At 36.1% G+C, this 18,963-nt stretch overlaps 1 protein-coding gene across 4 annotated transcripts in view; it reads right to left on the reverse strand.

Annotated features, from left to right (window-relative positions):
* Window positions 1–307: 307 nt before the first annotated feature.
* etv1 (ETS variant transcription factor 1) overlaps window positions 308–18,963 on the reverse strand; it is a 32,211-nt gene continuing 13,555 nt past the window's right edge. For 3 of the 4 annotated variants that reach the window (XM_017309696.2, XM_008430942.3, XM_008430944.3), the window contains 8 exons: window positions 14,636–14,765; window positions 13,888–14,064; window positions 12,664–12,911; window positions 5,724–5,795; window positions 5,555–5,623; window positions 5,309–5,478; window positions 2,613–2,714; window positions 308–1,907 (listed from right to left, as the gene is read on the reverse strand). In XM_017309696.2, the coding sequence (XP_017165185.1) occupies window positions 1,686–1,907; window positions 2,613–2,714; window positions 5,309–5,478; window positions 5,555–5,623; window positions 5,724–5,795; window positions 12,664–12,911; window positions 13,888–14,064; window positions 14,636–14,765 (1,190 nt within the window). In that variant the 3' untranslated portion in view covers window positions 308–1,685. The remainder of the gene's footprint in view (window positions 1,908–2,612; window positions 2,715–5,308; window positions 5,479–5,554; window positions 5,624–5,723; window positions 5,796–12,663; window positions 12,912–13,887; window positions 14,065–14,635; window positions 14,766–18,963) is intronic. The other variant, XM_008430943.3, reaches the window with a different exon arrangement.

Below are 18,963 nucleotides of genomic sequence, written 5' to 3' on the forward strand. Positions count from 1 at the left end.
ATCGCATTAGCTAATTAGCATTTGCTAATATTTGTTTTCAGAAGACCTTGTCCTCATCTAAAAGTGGATTTAAAGCAATAATTTATCCACTTTCCCCCCTCAACTGATTTTTGACGTAGGGAGGGTAGGCAGGTACATTTCCTTGATTTGGTCAGTAAAGTTTTGTAGGAAATTCAAACCACAGAAAAGTGTGATGGAAAAATGTAGTTAATTTTAAATCATACCCTTTAAAACTGTGACATATTTTAAAACCAGAAACCAAATGATCCCTTTGTCAAACAAAGCACAAAAATCTTTTGACAAAACCTTTCATGTGATTGTTTAATTATGTAAGCATTAACAAGTGGACATAATTTTGTTGTTTTTTTTTGTTACTATTTTATTACAGAACGTTCCTATTGCCAATCTCATCCCACACATGTAAACCTCCAAAAACAGACAGACCAGACGGTTTTTTTTCTGGATGCATGGATAAAAAATAAAAATAAAAAAAATAAAAAGCAACAAAATTAACAGAAATCCAGAGCAGCAGGCCAAAGTTGCTAAACGCTTTCAGTTTTTTGATTTCCTTTTATCTTGACTAGAAAATACACTTACAATTTGAAGCAGCAACAAAATGTGCAAATACCTGATTATACAACATTATAATATAACACGACTTCCTTTATTTCACCACATTATAAACTTCTAAATAGCTCTTTTTGTTTTACCAAAAAGCAAACTAATGATGGCAAAGCAACTTTTATTTTTTTATTTTTCCAGAAACAAAGACATTGTGTTCACCTGGAACTGAACTGAAAAAATGTGAAGAAAAATATTTAATGTTTTTTTCTTTTGCTGATTAAATCCACTTACTGAAATTTGGGGATGCAATAGGTATTCTGAGTTAATTTTAACTGTACATAGAAGTCACCTGTTTTTCACTGAAAAACTGAACATCTGAATGAAAAATGAATACAAATCAGTTTTTTTTTTTACACAGCGACTGAGTTATTTCTCTGATGATTATCCTAAAAGATTCCAGTGCATCCTCGTAGCTGTGACCCACAAGGTTTTTTTTTTTTAGTTGATGAGGAAATGATGTTGTTACAGCAAAAACATCTACATGATGAAGATCTACAGTTTGGTTGGAGTCATGGCAGAGAGCTGGGTCAGCCTGGAGGCGAGGAAGTTCCCACCTAACCGGCTAAAAATGTCCTTTTTGTCACCATCGCGTCAGTCTTTCAAAGAACAATCTCGTCACCGTGGAAGCATTGTTAGATTTCCAGTAGAAGATGTTTGCATTAGGACAAAACAACAAGAGTTTTTCCTTCTTCTATGTGCTTCACGTGTGCAGAGACGAGTTCCTTTTGCAGGAAACCAAAGTTCCAGCCTCATGCTCAAAATGATAATAAAAAATAAAGATAAACAGAATGCGTTCAGCTGTAATGTACAAACATAAACGGGTAAAACGCCAAACACACAGACTCTGGTGCTGTTCCTGTCCATAAAGTGCACTCTCTGGACGCCAGAAAGACAAGAGCAAAGATGAGTGAGTGTGTTGATGTTGGGCAGATTGAGGGAAGTGCCACTCTGTGTGTGTGTGTGTGTGTGTTCAGTCCTTTTCCCGGAGCGACTGTGAATCAGAGGACATGACGGTCTCAGGTGTACGGAGGACGCACGGCGGAGTGAAGGTGTGTGTGTCGCTAGTAAACGTAGCCTTCGCTGTAGGGGTGCGGCTGGCAGTAGGGCCCCTCCTGAACGTACGCCATGTTCTCGTCAAAGTGCGACAGCGGCACAGTGTCCTCCTCGTTGATCTGGCGCTCCATGTCTGTCTTCAGCACCGGCCGCTGGTTGTCGGGGAACGCCATCGAGAACAGGGCCTCCGGGTCGCACACGAACTTGTAGACGTATCTCTCCCCAGCAACCTGGTCGATAAAAAACACGAGTTTTTTTTTCCCTGTTTGATGTCGAGACAAATGCTAGTGTTACACGGCAAAAACACGAAATCCTACCAATTATTTTTGTCTCGTTCTTAGAGCTGATATTTTAGTGCCCTTGAAATAAGACAAAAACTAACTTAAATGTAACTTACTCAGCATGATATAGCAGCTTGTTTTAAATCAATAAATCCTCAACATTGATTTAAAAAGTCTCGGTTATTATTGGTGATTATTTCACTTATGGGACAAATATTTTGTTATAAGAGAAATAATGTGTTGCTGACAAGTTACTTGCAGGTAATATAAGTTTTATTATTACAAAATAATCAAAGATATGTCCATTTCTGCCACCATAACAAACGTAAACACGGGGAGTCGACTAAAATCTGCTTTGGTCAGCTTACGATTTTACAATAAATAATTGTAACTGAGACATTATTTTCATTTTCTTTAATACTCACTCTCCCAATTCTCTTCAAAATGGGAATAACTTGAGTACATGCCAACTTAGTGTTGATTTCAGGAAAAGGTTACAAAAAAATGTAAAAATAACAATAGTGGAATTTACACATAATCAGTTGGGTATCAATGAGTTTGATAGGTAAATTAAAGGTAAAACATTCTGCAGATTATCATTTAAAAAAATAAAAAATAAATATATATTCTTTGCATATGAAGACTTTCTTTTACCTTTTGCATGATTCCCTTTTCGTAGTAATAGCGAAGCGACCGGCTGAGTTTGTCATAATTCATCGCTGGCCGGTTCTTCTGGATCCCCCACCGACGCGCCACCTTCACCAGGCAAAAAGCAAAAACAAACAAAGTGAAAACAATCCCAGACATTCAGAGGTGGTTTCCCTCTCATGCAGCAGCAGCTGAAATGCTAAACAAACTTATTAATCCTAACAACGGTAATCATTCTGCGTCCAGCCTGAGCAGACCTGACCAGGGATGTGTTCATTAGCAGCCTGTCAACATGGCCAGCTGAGGCGGCAGCAGATGTTACAGCACCTGTCTAGCAGACCACCCACCATCCGGCGCCGCGTCCAAACTCACAACACCACTCGCGCCATCTTCTCTCACTCCAGCTTCATTGCTCCCTCTCAAAATATTACCAACTAGTTTTGGTCCAGTTTCTAGTGGAAATGTCTTAATACACGTAAAATAAAACAAAACTGACTGATAAGTAACTTCTCAGCAAGACGTAGCAGCCTGTTCAGAGCCAATAATTCCTTTATTATTGATGAAAAACTAATAGTTCCATTTACTTCATAAGCAACGCGCATTGCGCCGTTTACCTAGCAACCCCAGCCAAGCCCAACCCGTTACCTAGTAACCCCAGGCAAGCCCAACCCGTTACCTAGCAACCCAGTATTAGTTCCACTGGCAGATTATAACTTGGTAAAAAAAAAATTTACATTTATGAAATAAATATTAAGGAATTACTGAGTTTGAAGAAGCTCATAGTTCTCACTGGAGAGTTACTTAGGAATTTATTTTATTTTATTTAAACTGTACTAAGAATTCACACTAGAAACTAGACCAATAGTACTTGATAAGATTTTTTGTTTTGAACAAAAATCATAAAAATCTTACCAAGTATTATTGGTTCTTTCTACCAATAACACCATACCAAGTACCAAGTATTAAGTACCACAAGTATCTTGGTAATCTTGGTACTTGATAATCTTTATATCACAAAGATTTTATTTTACAAAGACATGGTTGCAGTTTTCGTCTGTAACTATGTGAAAGATAAAAGTTTACAGGGCGTGATTACTTTAGTAACGGTATAATGAAGTCTAGGCAAATTTTACTACACTGCAAAACATAAAATATTACAAGTATTACACTAGTTGTAGATATCACCTAATTAATAAATAACTTATAAGTGACTTTCCATAAATACATAGGCGCTTGACTAAAGTAAATAATTCCTTAATATTGATGAAAAAGTTCTAGTTTTATTTTACTTTTAACATGGGAAAAATGTCTTGTTAAGGAATTATTGACTTTTCTTGCTGAAAAGTTACTCGATTAGTCAGTTTTGTCTAACGAGACAAAACTATTTGATTTAGAAACTACACCAAAAATCCTTGGCAGGGTTTCTGCGGTGCTCCATGTATCTGTTTATATCCTACACCTGTAAAGCCAGGTGCCGTTAGCTGCGTCTGTCTGCTGCGTCACCTGATGGTATGAATGGACCCCCTGGTGGCTGCGGCTGGCCCGCACCTCCTCACTCCGCCGGGCTCCATGGACCGCTGCCACCTGCTCATCTGCCTCCTGCTTCCTACCCCCCCCCCCGCTGACCAGCCCCCCACAGCAGTAACTGAGGCCCACTGTGGGGGGAGTGGGCATGCACAGATCCAGACTTAACCGCTTTTAGGAAAACGTATTTTGACTGATTTATAATTTGTCTGATTTTGCTTTTAAATTCTCATTTTGACCTCATGATATTACAAAAACAACCCACCTTAGGGAGCTTTTATTCTATTCCTCTTCCTTTTGTTACACAAAAGAAGAGAAACCTATAGGTCTGTCACGATAACAAATTTTCCTAGATGATAAATTGTCCCAAAAGTTATTGTGATAAATGATAATGTTGCTGTTTTGAGACAATTTTCAGGTAAAAATAATGGCAATAACGGGATAATAATGTAAGAACAAAGATCAATAAGCTTTAAATTCTAATGAACATTTAACACTGGAATTGGAAGACATTTTAAATATCCAAAAACAAATAAACAAACCAACAGAAACAACAAATAAAATTAATTATGAAGTCTCTGTAAACAGAACTGGCCTAGTTGAGACCAAAATACTGAAGACTTTTAACCTCCAGTTTTTGGAAAAAAGAGAAAAACAATAAATCATGCAAATGGAAATTAGAGTAAAGAGGTTTACATAAACGTCGACAGACTTTATTGTCTATGTTTAGACATAGACATTTAAAAACCTGCATATCGAGTGAGATTTAACTTAAACTGCCATGAATTCCTGTCACTTTAAATCAAAATAAGCTGCTTCTGGTCAGGCCCCCAACTCAATGTTTACACTCGCATATGAAAATGGCTGCATTTTACATCACTGAAAAGCAGAAGTGGAGCCTCCTGCACAACCAACAAGAACACAGCAAGTGGTTTCTGAACGGTAAGTCTACAACAAAACACTTGTCTTTTCCAGCAGCCATTGTACAACACATACTGTAATCATTTCAGCCCTAAGCCAGAGCAAAGTGTGCTTCCTGCCACAAGGTGTAAATAAATATTAGTGGCAAAAATCTCAGTTTTCAACCTTAATGTTAAGTAAAAACTACTAAAAACTGTATAAAGAAACAATTTCCTGTCAAATATGACATAAACATTTGGTATTTCTGAGGTTTTTACCTCTTCTGGCTCGATGAGTTTGAACTCCATGCCACGGCCGGTCCAGGCGATGAAGTGTGAGTTGGACGGATCGTCCAGAAGAGCCACCAGGAACTGCCAGAGCTGCAGCGAGCCTCTGCGCTGATAGGACGGGCCCTCGCGGTACAGGGCCGCCTCCTGCTTGATGTCACCTACAGAAAACAGAATAAATTCATCATTTTACACTAAAAACAGATCACATGTGCTCAGAAATGTCCGCTGACTCACCTTCGACTTTTTCAGGAACGACGCAGGTGTCGTCGTAGAAGTGCCTCGCCACTTTGTCAAACATACAACCTTAAACAAAAACAGATGTTAGATCAATTTAATGTCACATTGAGAGAGGAAACGTCACATGAAGCAGCATTACGACATCAGCAGGCGTCTTCATTAGTACCTTCGGTCCTGTTAGTGTGAGCCAGATAGCCGTCTTGCCGTAAGTAGACAGAATGGCAGCTAGGCACTTCTGCTGAAAGCCAGGCAAGAACGAGAGTGGGTGTTAAAGGCCCAAAGGCGGCATTAAGAACACGATCTCAGCCACAGCCTGTTCAATCAATGCACCAGCGGCGCTGATTAAAGAAAATGCCCTCCAGCAGCAGCAGCATTGTAACGCCTTGTAGCCACAGGCGAGCGAACTGTATCTCACTGGCCCTGGGCCTCTCCACTGGTTCGTCACACAATACCCAAACACGTGTTGATGTGATGTAAGGTTTTCATAACGCAGTGGCGTACATAAAATGCAGCTGCAGTTTTATTTTATTTTGATTTGGAACAAACTTGCTGGTGCTAGCGTCGGTTTTTTACAAAAAGGAACATGTGCAACGGCGGAAATTAACCGAAGAAAATGGTTTAAGAAAAGCCACTTCATATCTTAAGCTGACATTGTTTCCACCTTTTACTTTATAACCACTTATCAGGACTGCAGGTGTTTCTTTCTTTAACAAAAATTGTACCATGTAAGCTAAAGCTAATATGATATTTGTTGGTCACATACCTTCTGAAAATCATTTCAAATTGATATAAATTGTTTTATATCAATGTAATTCCCTCTCACAAACACCTTCTACCCATAAAAAAAATAAAAGTAAGATGACCTGCTGGTGATAAGGTCGTACTTTACAAAACTTATCTGCTACCATGGTAGCAGATAAGCTAAAGTTTGAGCTAATGGCTAACTCACCAGACCAGGAGTGGCCATTTCAAAATATTTGAAAATTAGATATAATTAATATTTTTTTCTAATGTTGTTTCTAACCAGTTTAATCAAATTTGATTGGTAGAAGATAGTTTATTTATTTTACAGAAAATTATTTTAGCACTTTGCTAAAGCTAACAGAGTGACACTTTTTAGGCTAAATAAAAAATGAAATGTGTGAAATTACTAATTAATTTATTATTAATGCCATTCCACAGTTTTATTTGGACAAAATAAGCTATCAGACCACAGGGTATTATTTTATGTCATTTCCTGATGCAGCATGTTAGCTAAAGCTGAATGTAGCTAAATCTGCCATTACACAACCTGGATAATTACATTTTTATTTATCCAGTTTAACACATTTATTATTCTACAGTTCTATTGAGAAGATGTTCTAAAACTGGTCCAAGTTACGATTGCACTGTTGCAATCATTTTCTAGTTATTTCACATCAAACCCAGACATGATCTTGAAGCAGATTAGCTTTTAATTTTCTTGACTATTGTACCGAAAGTTTTAAAGAAGCATTTTTTTAATTAAAATCTTGAATTCTAAATGTAAAAGTTAAAGCCTTTTTTTTTTTTTTTATTAAACTAATCAGACCAGCAGAGGTTTGGCATGTATTTAAGGTTTTGATAGCACCCTAGCAGAAGCTAATGTTAAAGAATGTTTCCAGATAAATGACAGAAATTACTTATAATTATATATATATATATATATATATATATATATATATATATATATATATATATATATATATATATATATATAACCACAAAATTAAACCAGTATTTTCATTTAAACTGGCCAAATCTTAGATTATTGTTTCTTTTTCTTAACGGTAGTGATGTATTTGACATCTAAAGCAAATAAAACAATTAATTTATCTATTGTGATGTGTTGTATCTCTATTTAGTAGAGATCATAGTAAAGAAATCTTCTTTTATCCATCCACACAAGATAATGAAGTAGATTTGCTAACAAATGTGAACATTTTAACATTTACATTTGTTTAAGACTTCTGTTTTCATAACAAACTTTGTAAAATGTTTAAAAAATATCTATGACCCCTTTAGTTTCCAAACCAAACCCACGTTTTTAGTGTATTTTAGTGATTTGAAATAAATGCCAAAAGGCTAAATAGTGAATAATGTTAGCAGAAGCTGTAAACTATGGCTCCTCTGATCTGCATTAATAATAAAAATTAACCTAATCAATAACTTTAATACTCCTCCTGATTTGAACACCAGAAGGAAAATATAACAGAAATTACGCAAACATTCAGATGCAATTACTGGGTCATAACACAATACATCTTTCTATTTAATATTTAGTATGTTTAGTAGTATTTTGTCTAGTTTCTTGTATAAGACAAAACTAACTTATGAGTAACTTTTCAGAAATAAATCTGAGCTTATTTTTAAGTCAATAATTCCTTAATATTGATAAAAAATGCAGGAAAACGTTATAAATGAAATCATCTGTCAGTGGAAATAGTAAGTTTTCATCAGTATTACAAAACTATTTACTTTCTTTCTTCCTGAAAAGTTACTTGTAAATTAATTTTGCCTTATTTCAAGGAAAAGATGTTTGCAGCAGAAAATAGACCAAAAACATTTGGTAAAATTTTGTGTTTCTGCAGTGAAGCTGTTGTTTAAGTTTCAAACACACTTTTAATACGTAGTAAAATGAAAGCAGAGCATGAAAAAAAAATCTGAAATTTTATATTTGATATCAACAAAAAACACAAATATTCCAAACAACAACAATGTAATCACATAATTTTTCTACATCAAACACTTTGAACATGTTTTATCCATTTCCTGACAAAGTGTGAAGTTGCAGCCGAACGAACGCAACAGAGCGAATGTTCACTAAACACGCTGAGGCCCATAAACATTTCTCTGAGCTTCATCAAAGTAATGGGCCTGTAGAGGAAATTGCTGCTAATGAAATTAGGATTCCCCTCCCATCCTCTCCGACAGGCCTGCTCCTGTCGACATGCAGCTAATAAACACCCTCATCCTCCATCCTGCGTCTGCTCTGCAGCTGGACTCACTTTCAAACCAAAATGTGCTTTAAATGGTTTAGTTTTATTCATAATGTCATGTTTGATGCTGTTTGACTGGACTAGTACAAGCTTTTGATTGTTTTTACCATCTATAACGTAAAGGAAATGTAGAAAGTTGATGGAAAAAAATTACAATTTGTAGTCCTGGGACTTGATGCTCAAAAATCAAGTTTAAAATATGTTTAAGTTTGTTTTGCTGCTTCTATTTGCCATTATAATGCATATCGCGTCATGCGTCCAATCACCCAGGGTGTGTATTTTTAAACATTTAAAAAAAAATGTAATATAATTTATATGTTGGCTTTTTAGCCCAGGGTATTGAACAGGCACATTAATATTATAACAAGGTTTGAATTACAAAGTTTTGATAATTATTGAGTCAGTAAGTTATATATTTAATTAAACTGAGATAAGGAGTAGGATTAAATAAGTTTTCACTTCTTTCTGCTCCTTTTCAAACAGAAAAGTGGTGGTAAATAATTATGCATGCACATGTTTTCTCTGTTCTGATTGATTTTTGTCTTGTTTTTAAAAACTTGTTTGAATTTTTTAAAAATATTTTCTTAATTTAAGAAAAAGGCAGGCGGCTAAACTAACTTAATACTAATAAATTTATTTTATTTTATGCACAACCTGTTTTTCTTTAAATATAGTTTCTTTTCCTTTTTAAATCTAAACAGAATCTGTAAACTGCTAGAATGGAAAAATTGGTTTCTGATTGGAAAACATTTTCTGAATCAAGAATTGAATCGTGAGCCTAAAATCAGTTTTAGATAATGAAGGAGCCACTTTTTAAATTTCTGATACCGATACAGATGTCTGAGGTTTAGTATCGGCCAGAACTGATCCGATACAGGAAAACATTGATGAATTGATTTAAAATGTTTCCTTTTTTTAAAAACAGTCATAAATATTCTGAATTTGTTAACTCTGCAACAGTTCACCTCACTTAAACTCACCAATAGCTTCACAAACCTGGTGAAACCTGTAAAAACAACTTTAATTTGTTCAATAAAGAAGGTGAAACTCGCATAAACAATTGGTCAAACGTCTAAAAATAAACCTTCTTTCAAATCGTTCAGAGTCTAATTAGAAATCCTAAATATAATGTAAAATAAATAATAAAGAATGACGTTACTCAGAGCTGAAAGCGTAGAACTAGACTGTATAGATCAATATCAGGACCGATACAGATATCAATATCAGATCGGTTCATCTCTGATTATAATTAAATGTTTTTGTTTGTTTTTTAAGTTTTCATATGTGATCCAGACTTGTTTGATTATGTTGTTAAATTTTAGTAGAGCGTGTCTGAGACGTCTGAGCAGAGCAGCCATGTGTTTCTTCTGGCATTATCCAGTGGTGTTAATTGGTATTTAGAAGCCACACAGTTGTGAAACCTGGTGAGCGCATCTATGGTGAGCGAGAAAACACCAAAAATTCACAGTTGTCTGGTTTTTCAATAAGAAATAAACAGCTACTGCGGCTGGTTGGCTGGTTGAGTTTCTTTTCCTGAACTCATCGATGTTTTCTCTCCTGACTGGACGCAGCTCTGGCTCTGCTTGTGAATGAAGGCAACGGTCCGGCGGATGTTCATTCATGCTGCGGCGCCGCCTCGGGCCTCCTGATTAGCTCCCTTTACTGTCCAACCAGAGGGAGCTAACATGAGTGGGAGGACTGAAACCAGTTCTTCTTCTTCTCCTTTCCTTTTCTCCATTAAAGCTCCACAGGAAGTGGCGAACAACGCAGACGCCCGACCAGAACCCCGGCTCAATTCACAGGCAAACTCAATAAACGACGCCCCCTCTCATAATGTCTCCTCCCAGCAGGGTTAAGACAGCTTTTTCATTAAAGGTTGGTTTTATTTGTCTAATTCAGTCAGTTTTTAAATGTTAAATGTTTAGTTTCAGTTTAGTTTTTAGTAGTTACAGTAGTGGTTTTAGTTTTTAGTAGTTACAGTTAGTGGTTTTAGTTTTTAGTAGTTGGTTAGTGGTTTTAGTTTTTAGTAGTTACAGTAGTGGTTTTAATTTTTAGTAATTACAGTTAGTGGTTTTAGTTTTTAGTAGTTACAGTTAGTGGTTTTAGTTTGTAGTAGTTACAGTAGTGGTTTTAGTTTTTAGTAGTTACAGTTAGTGGTTTTAGTGTTTAGTAGTTACAGTTAGTGGTTTTAGTTTTTAGTAGTTGGTTAGTGGTTTTAGTTTTTAGTAGTTACAGTAGTGGTTTTAATTTTTAGTAATTACAGTTAGTGGTTTTAGTTTTTAGTAGTTACAGTTAGTGGTTTTAGTTTGTAGTAGTTACAGTAGTGGTTTTAGTTTTTAGTAGTTACAGTTAGTGGTTTTAGTTTTTAGTAGTTACAGTTAGTGGTTTTAGTTTTTAGTAGTTACAGTTAGTGGTTTTAGTTTGTAGTAGCTACAGTTAGTGGTTTTAGTTTTTAGTAGTTACAGTTAGTAATTTTAGTTTTTAGTAGTTACAGTTAGTGGTTTTAGTTTTTAGTAGTTACAGTAGTGGTTTTAGTTTTTAGTAGTTACAGTTAGTGGTTTTAGTTTGTAGTAGTTACAGTAGTTACAGTAGTGGTTTTAGTTTTTAGTAGTTACAGTTAGTGGTTTTAGTTTTTAGTAGTTACAGTTAGTGGTTTTAGTTTGTAGTAGCTACAGTTAGTGGTTTTAGTTTTTAGTAGTTACAGTTAGTAATTTTAGTTTTTAGTAGTTACAGTTAGTGGTTTTAGTTTTTAGTAGTTACAGTTAGTGGTTTTAGTTTTTAGTAGTTACAGTTAGTGGTTTTAGTTTTTAGTAGTTACAGTAGTGGTTTTAGTTTTTAGTAGTTACAGTTAGTGGTTTTAGTTTTTAGTAGTTACAGTTAGTGGTTTTAGTTTTTCATACTTCGGTTGATTTATAGGTGTTCAAAAAGGTCAAAGTATTGGATTTAGGTAATAAATCAATTAATCTCATGATAAATTGAAATGATCTCATTCAGTTATTTCTCTGGTGTTTTATCACAACGTTCGCTGTCACCGTTTTACAGATTAGCGTTAGCGCCATAATTTGCCATAAACTGCTTATGACGGGAAGAAAAAAAATATTTTTCACATCAGTTTGAAATTCTAATAAATAGATTCATAAACAAAAACAAAGGATAATATGTCAATAATTTCTACATGTCGGGAGGGTTGCTGGTGCCTCTCCAGCTAACGTTCCAGGCGAGAGGTGGGGTCACCCTGGACAGGTCGCCAGTCTGTCGCAGGGCAACACAGAGACACACAACCATGCACACACACACTCACACCTAGGGGCAATTTGGAGAGGCCAATTAACCTGACAGTCATGTGTTTGGACTGTGGGAGGAAACCGGAGTACCTGGAGAAAACCCACCATGCACAGGGAGAACATGCAAACTCCATGCAGAAAGACCAGGGCCGGGAATCGAACCCAGAACCTTCGTGCTGCAAGGCAACAGCTCTACCAACTGCGCCACTGTGCATGAGAGGGACAAGGGTGAAAGAAAATGGATGGATGGATGAATTTCTACATGTTAGTTAGATATAATTCCAGTTAGCTATAGTTTCCCCTCATTAATTATTTATTACTAATTCATTTATTTCAACGAAAATGTTTTCTCAATTTCAGCTTTTGTCTTTTCTTCAGTTTTAGTCAACAATAATAACCTTCACTCTCACTACGCCTGTCACGATAATACATTTTTCTGGACGATAAATTGTCCCAAAAGTTATGGCGATAAACGACAACATTGTTTGTTTTAAACCATTTTCAAGTATTATAAAGGTGATGACATAATAATGTCTAAATAAAATAGTTTAAACCTTTTTGAAATCTTTAAATCAAGCTAGGTGTGAAAAACTTAAACTACCACTATAACTGCTACAAACTAAACTTAAACTAAACATTTAAAAACTAGCAAACCCACTCTAAGAGCCAATTAAAGCTACCTGAATTAGACAAACAATGAGAAAAGCAAATTAACTGATTAATTGATTTATTGCTTATTACCTCTCGCCGATTTAATGAATCTTCTGCGGGTGAAAAAAGTGAAATCAAGCCGTCAGCCTCTCACCTGAGTCATAGGTGAAGTCCCTGGGCTCCTGCTTGATCATCATGCTGGCTGGGTAGGCGTGGGGCAGCGGTGCGCCCATCATGGCCGGGTGCTCGAACAGGGGGTCCGGGTACTCCTGCTTGAAGCCCTGAGGGGGGAAGGGGATGCTGGGCTCCGACAGCTGCCGGTGGTAGATGGGCCGGCTGTCCCGGGCCATCGTTGGCGGGGAGGGAAACGAGTGGCACGGCTCAGAGAGCTGACGTCGAAATCTGGGAAAACAGTCATCAGACACACAATAACAGAATAAAAAAAATAAGACAAATTAAAAAAAAGATAGAAAAATAACACTTTTTCTATAAGCAATTTAGGTGTTTTTCAACACTGTTAAGTTGAGGGGTAAGAAAGTCATTTGAGATGATAAAGTGCTCAAATTCAAAGATACTAAACTCAAATTAACTCAAATTCTCAGTTATAGTGATGGCTGTTGACAAGAGAGATCTCCTGTAGCTTCCTGTATTGCAGCGAATTTGAAGAAGCCTCTGACTGAAGACACTGTTGGAAGTTTGTTCAACAAAAAGCAAATTTTTCCCCTCAGAAAGGCAGGAATGGAAGTTTGTAAAAGAAAAAATCTCAAAGAAAGTACAGAGCAACTCCAAAATGCTGCTGGAAAAATACAAAAAAGGTAAATAATCTTATTTTTAAGGGCTTCTTTTTTTCATAGCTTTTAAAGTATATTTTTACACTTTTACACTTCAAAAACACAAAATCTTAAGTATTTTTGGTCTAGTTATAGTGCTAAAATAGTACATTTTAAATAAGATAAAATTAACTTACAAAACAAGACAATTTCGCCAAGTTGTAAGTGAAATAATCTGCCAATATACTCAATACTGGGTTGCTAGGTAACGGCCTGGGCTTGGCTGGGGTTGCTAGGTAACGGCGCAATAAACGGAGCTGGTATTTTTTCATAAAAACCAAGGAATTATTTCCGTAAAACAAGGTTCTATATTTTTCTGATAAGTTACTTTTACGTTAGTTTCGTCTTACTTCAGGTGTAAAAAGATATTTGCAGTAGAAGCTAGAAACAAATACTCAGATTGTGTGTTTTGCTGTTAACTAGTGCTAATAGTACAATAATGTTCTGCCAAAGTTGTTTTCCCCTCTGGCCAGTTAATAAACACTGTGGCACCATTACAGCCCGTTGTCAGGGCAACCAGCGGGTTAATGGTGACGTTGCGGGTTTACCTGTGGTCCAGGGAGTAGGCGCTGTCCGGGACAGGCTGCGAGGGCGGGATGTGGGCATAAGTCCGGTCCGGTTTGGGCGTGGGCGAGCCATGGTGCAGGGGGGACACCGGGGTGCTGCAGGGGGGCGTCACTGGGCTGGAGGGCTTCATTCCTGTGCGGTGCTTCTGCTCATAGGCACTGCGGCAACAAAACGACCCAGATGTCAGGGAACTGTGGCGTTCTGGTACCGAGTCCAGAACATTCTGGTACCGAGTCCAGAACGACACAGATTAGTTGAAATAAGTTACTGCAGCCAAGCTGGACATGTTACAACAATGCAAGTTTTGGTGACACTTTATTTGAAAAGATGTGCAAAAGACATAAAACCTGTTATAAACAGGTTTATAACAGGTTTATTTGGTACATTTACCAAATAAAGTGCATTTATTTGGTACATTTTCCAAATAAAGTGCATTTATTTGGTAAACCTACCAAATAAAGTGCATTTATTTGGTACATTTACCAAATAAAGTGCATTTATTTGGTAAACCTACCAAATAAAGTGCATTTATTTGGTACATTTACCAAATAAAGCTGTGTTATTTGGTTTGTTTACCAAATAACTCTTGATAAACATTCATAACAGCAGTCATAGACGTTCATGAACACTCCTTCATGTTAGTAACAGGTTTCATCTGAGCGTCTTGTGCACAGCCCTTCAGATGAAGCGTCAGCCATGTTTGAACTGGTGAAGTGCGCGGCGGGCCACCTGATGCTGTACGGACACTTCTCCCCATACTGGAGCTTGAAGGGCCGCTCCTGACTGCAGTTGGAGCTCAGCTCTGAGCACGGGCTGTGCAGCTCCCGCTTGATCTTCAGCTGCAGTCCGTGGAAAGCCACTGCAGCGCGAGACAAGGAGACAAACACACCTGAATCACCCCGGCGTCACATCAAGTTTAATATTAAAAGTACATTTCTAAAGGAGCTCAGGAGGAAAAATAAACTCATACACTGCAAAAACACAAGATCTTGCCAAGTAATTTTGGTCTAGCTTCTAGTGAAAATGTCTTACTACACTTAAAATAAGACAAATTAACTTAAAAATAACTTTTCAGCAAGATATAGAAGCTTGTTTTAACTCAATATTTTTTTAATATTGATGAGTTTGTTCTATTGGAACAAACTAGCTAAAGAACTTAAAACATGGAAAAAATGTCTTGTTGCCAATAAAACTAGAACTTTTTCATCAATATTAAGGAATTATTTACCTAAACAAGCTTCTACATCTTATAAAAAAGCTACTTGTATGTTAGTTTTCTCTTATTGGCACAAAAACTAGACTTAAATTACTTGGTAAGATTTTGTGTTTTTGCAGTGTAATTTACACCCCAAAACAACAAAAACAAACAATCATTATGGGGTTTTTTTCTAGTGCAAACATCTGATTAAGACAAAACTAACGTAAAAATAAGATGAGATCAGGAAGATGTAAGAGCTTGTTTTACGTAAATAATTCCTTTATGTTGGTGAAAAAGTTCTGGTTCCACTGGTTGATTATTTCACTTATAAAATATGGTAAATATCTGGTTATAAATACATTTATCTGCCAATGGAACCAGAACTTTTTGATCAGTATTAAATAATTATTGACCTAAAACAAGCTCCTTGGACAAGGACAACCAATTATTGATTAAAGTCTTAATTCTGATTTTAAATAAATGTTTTAGCTCTGCTTGGTTAAGAACATAAACTCCCAGTTTTATGGACTGGAGAGACAGAACTAAATAAAGTTTTACGTTTTGGAAAAAACAACTTAAATTTAACTCTAAATGGAAACCAGTAACTAGATCCATGTTGAAACACCTCTATATATATTTTAAATTTATTTTGTACTATTGTTATTTATGTTACTTTAGTTTTAATCTTTCTGCTGTTGTTATTCTCACTCTAATTATCGTGGATTTAAACGTTTATGGACATATTTGATTAATATTACACTGTAAAAAAAATCTGTAAAATTTACGGTAAAGTACTGACAGTCGTGACAGCTGCCAGTGTTTTACTGTAAATTTTACAGACTTTTTTTTATAGTGTAGCCTTTCTTAATGGGTTTACTTTTTTCTGAGAGGAATGTATTTCTGTTTTCTTTTTCCTTCATCGGAAAAGTAAACATCTACTCACCAATTTACGGTAATTTACTATTGCTAGCGTTTTTGTGTAGCACTTTGGCGCAGTTTAAACCTGTTTTTGAAATGATATGTAAATAAATGTGACATCGGTCGTCTCCAGATTTAAACAACATCTACACTTATCGTAGGGCTGTAGTGATACAATAATCTCACAATATGATACAATGCACGATATTCTGCTCACGATACGATATATATTGCGATATTCAGCAAACGATACAATTCAATACACTTTTGCGATTTTATGAAAGCTTTTAGAGGGACAGAGTGATTTTGGTGACATTTTGTGACTGTTATAGAGTTGGGTTGAATTAATTTAACTGAAAACTGATTAAAAACACCAACTACCTGGCTCTGGTTGGACACAGACTTAAAGTTGACAGCTGGACAAAATTAATCAAAGAAGTGGTGAGAAAACATGTTTCTTTTAATTGAAACAGTACAAACTGTAGCTTACATGCATTTGTAAAGTAAATAAAGTCCACCAAGTACCTGCTCTGGATAGTTTGATAACTTTTTAACCCTTAACATCTGAAGGAATCACTCTAAGCCTGATGACCTAATCACTCTCCTGGTGAAGCAAGCAGTGAGTGAGCAAGGTGACAGTTGGATGTTACGATACTTGCAGATGAATATCGTTTTTTTTCTAGGAAAGAAAATATCGATACATATATCGCAAAATCGATATTAACACACAGCCCTAGCTTATCGTAGTTTAAATAAAGGTTTTTGTGAATGAGATGTTAAACTGGGACAAAGTTGGACTTGTGTTTACAGTGTGTAAGACACTTACTGGAAAATACATAAAAATATACTCCTGAGTTAGTTTTGTCTTATTTGCTGTGTAGTAAGGTAAGATTTAGTGTTTCTGCAGTGAAACACAGACTCCACCTGTCCTCCGTTTTGAGGACGTCACCGACACAAACAGCTCACTTCAAATCTCGTTTGTTTCTCCTGGCGGTTCTCTGCTGGTGAAATATGACAATCGGGCTCCTATAAATACTTTATCTGCTTTCAGCAGGCTGTCAATACGTTCCAGACGACAACAACGGGCGCATTGATCCGCCGGGCCGCAGGGCCCCCGCCGTGAGCCGGGTCCATCTGAGAGGCTGTTAAGTGCCTGATCAGTCCTGATTAACATCCCATCATCTCGAGTCATGATCAACGCTAATCTAATCGACTGCGTCTCTGAAGGAAAGCCCAGTCAGTCGGTCAGAATGAAGCCGGGCTCGGGTTGCCTGGCCGCGTCTCGCTGACAGCGGATCGGTTCTGGGAGCAACGGCAACACGCTTCAAAAAATAACACAAATCATACCAAGCATTCTGGTATTTTGAGATTAAAGTCAGAATTATAAGGAAAAGGTCAGAATTCTGAGATTAAACTCAGAGTAAAAGAGTAAAGAGATCTAAGATTAAACATAATTCAAGAAAATAATCTGAGATTAAACCTCAGAATTCTCAGAAAATAGTCAAAATTCTGAGATTAAACTGAGAATTATGAGAAAGGGGGTCGGTTCTGACACTTGAGTTGAAGCGATCCCACACTTAATAAAAAGACACAAAATCATACCAAGTATTTTTAGATTAAAGTTGAAATTATGGGAAAAATGTCAGAATTCTAAGATTAAGATCAGAATTCTGAGAAACAAAATCGGAGATTAAAGTCAATATTCTCTGAAAGTAATCGTATTTCTGATATTAAAGTCAGAACTCAGAGAAAATAATCTGAGATTAAACCTCAGAGTTCTCTGAAAAAAGTCAAAATTCTGAGATTAAACTGAGAATTATGAGAAAAGGAATCGGTTCTGACTCGAGTTGGAAGCAAACACAACACGCATTAAACACACACTCTGTCATGCTAAGTATTTTTTAGTGTTTTGAGATTAAATTCAGAATCCTAACGTGTTTTGGTATTTCGGTCTTCATCAGTGGTCCAAACGTTTTGCATGGGGTCAAAAATGTCAAGTTGAAAGAACCACAAAATGTTAACAGCAAACTATTTTATTTTTTTATTCTTACCTGTTAAATAAACTAAACACACAACAAAGCAGTCAGATTTATGTAAATTGTATATTTAAAACATAAAACATAAAATGTCCTGCAGGTTTGCAGCAAACCATGCACTAAACTCTATTTTAATTAATCTTTATTATTATAAGAAATTAAATTCAAAGCAAAAACCTGGATGGATGTTTTGTGTTTTCAGTGAAAACTTCCCTGTTGTTTATAAATCAACAGTCTGATCCAGGGCAGCACAGAATTGTTCCGAGGGCCGCAAATGGCCCTCGAGCCACACTTTGGCCACCCCTGCTCTACTTTTTAGTATAAATATCTTTATATACCTGAAATAAAGCAAAACTAACTGAGAGAAAGTTTTAATATAGATTTTTTTTAAAAGTGCTAATTACATTAGCAGATTATTTTATTTATTACAAAATATTTTTCCAATTATTCCCAGTAATCCAGGTATTCCAGGTTACCTGCCTCAATCCGTTCAGGCTCCTCCCATCTGGATGAAGATATTTCATCCAAAAACGTAAAAATAACCAGAATTATAAGAGTCGCTCCAGTTGCCATAAGCTTCCAATTTAGCAAAGTATTTTATTTTATATATATTTTTAAAATGTCCTAGTAAGGATGCCGTATTTAAAGATCCAAGTGTTGGAAACCGGGTCATTTTGAATCACGGTTTATTTATATTTATTGTTTCGATCTAAAGTTTCCTGCCTGAAAACAAAGCTGACACTGCAACCAAATCTACGCAACATTATTAATACAGTTGATTGATTGATTCCTATGTAATAACAAGCACTTAATTATCAATATTAAGAAATTATTGGATTTATAATCTTGTATTTCTAGGAGAAAAGTTGCTTGTAAGTTTGTTTTGCCTTATTTCAAGTGCACTT

This window comes from Poecilia reticulata, chromosome 16 (assembly GCF_904066995.2).
Source record: "Poecilia reticulata chromosome 16, P_reticulata-male-v2, whole genome shotgun sequence".
In the NCBI taxonomy this organism is placed as follows: Eukaryota; Metazoa; Chordata; class Actinopteri; order Cyprinodontiformes; family Poeciliidae; genus Poecilia; species Poecilia reticulata.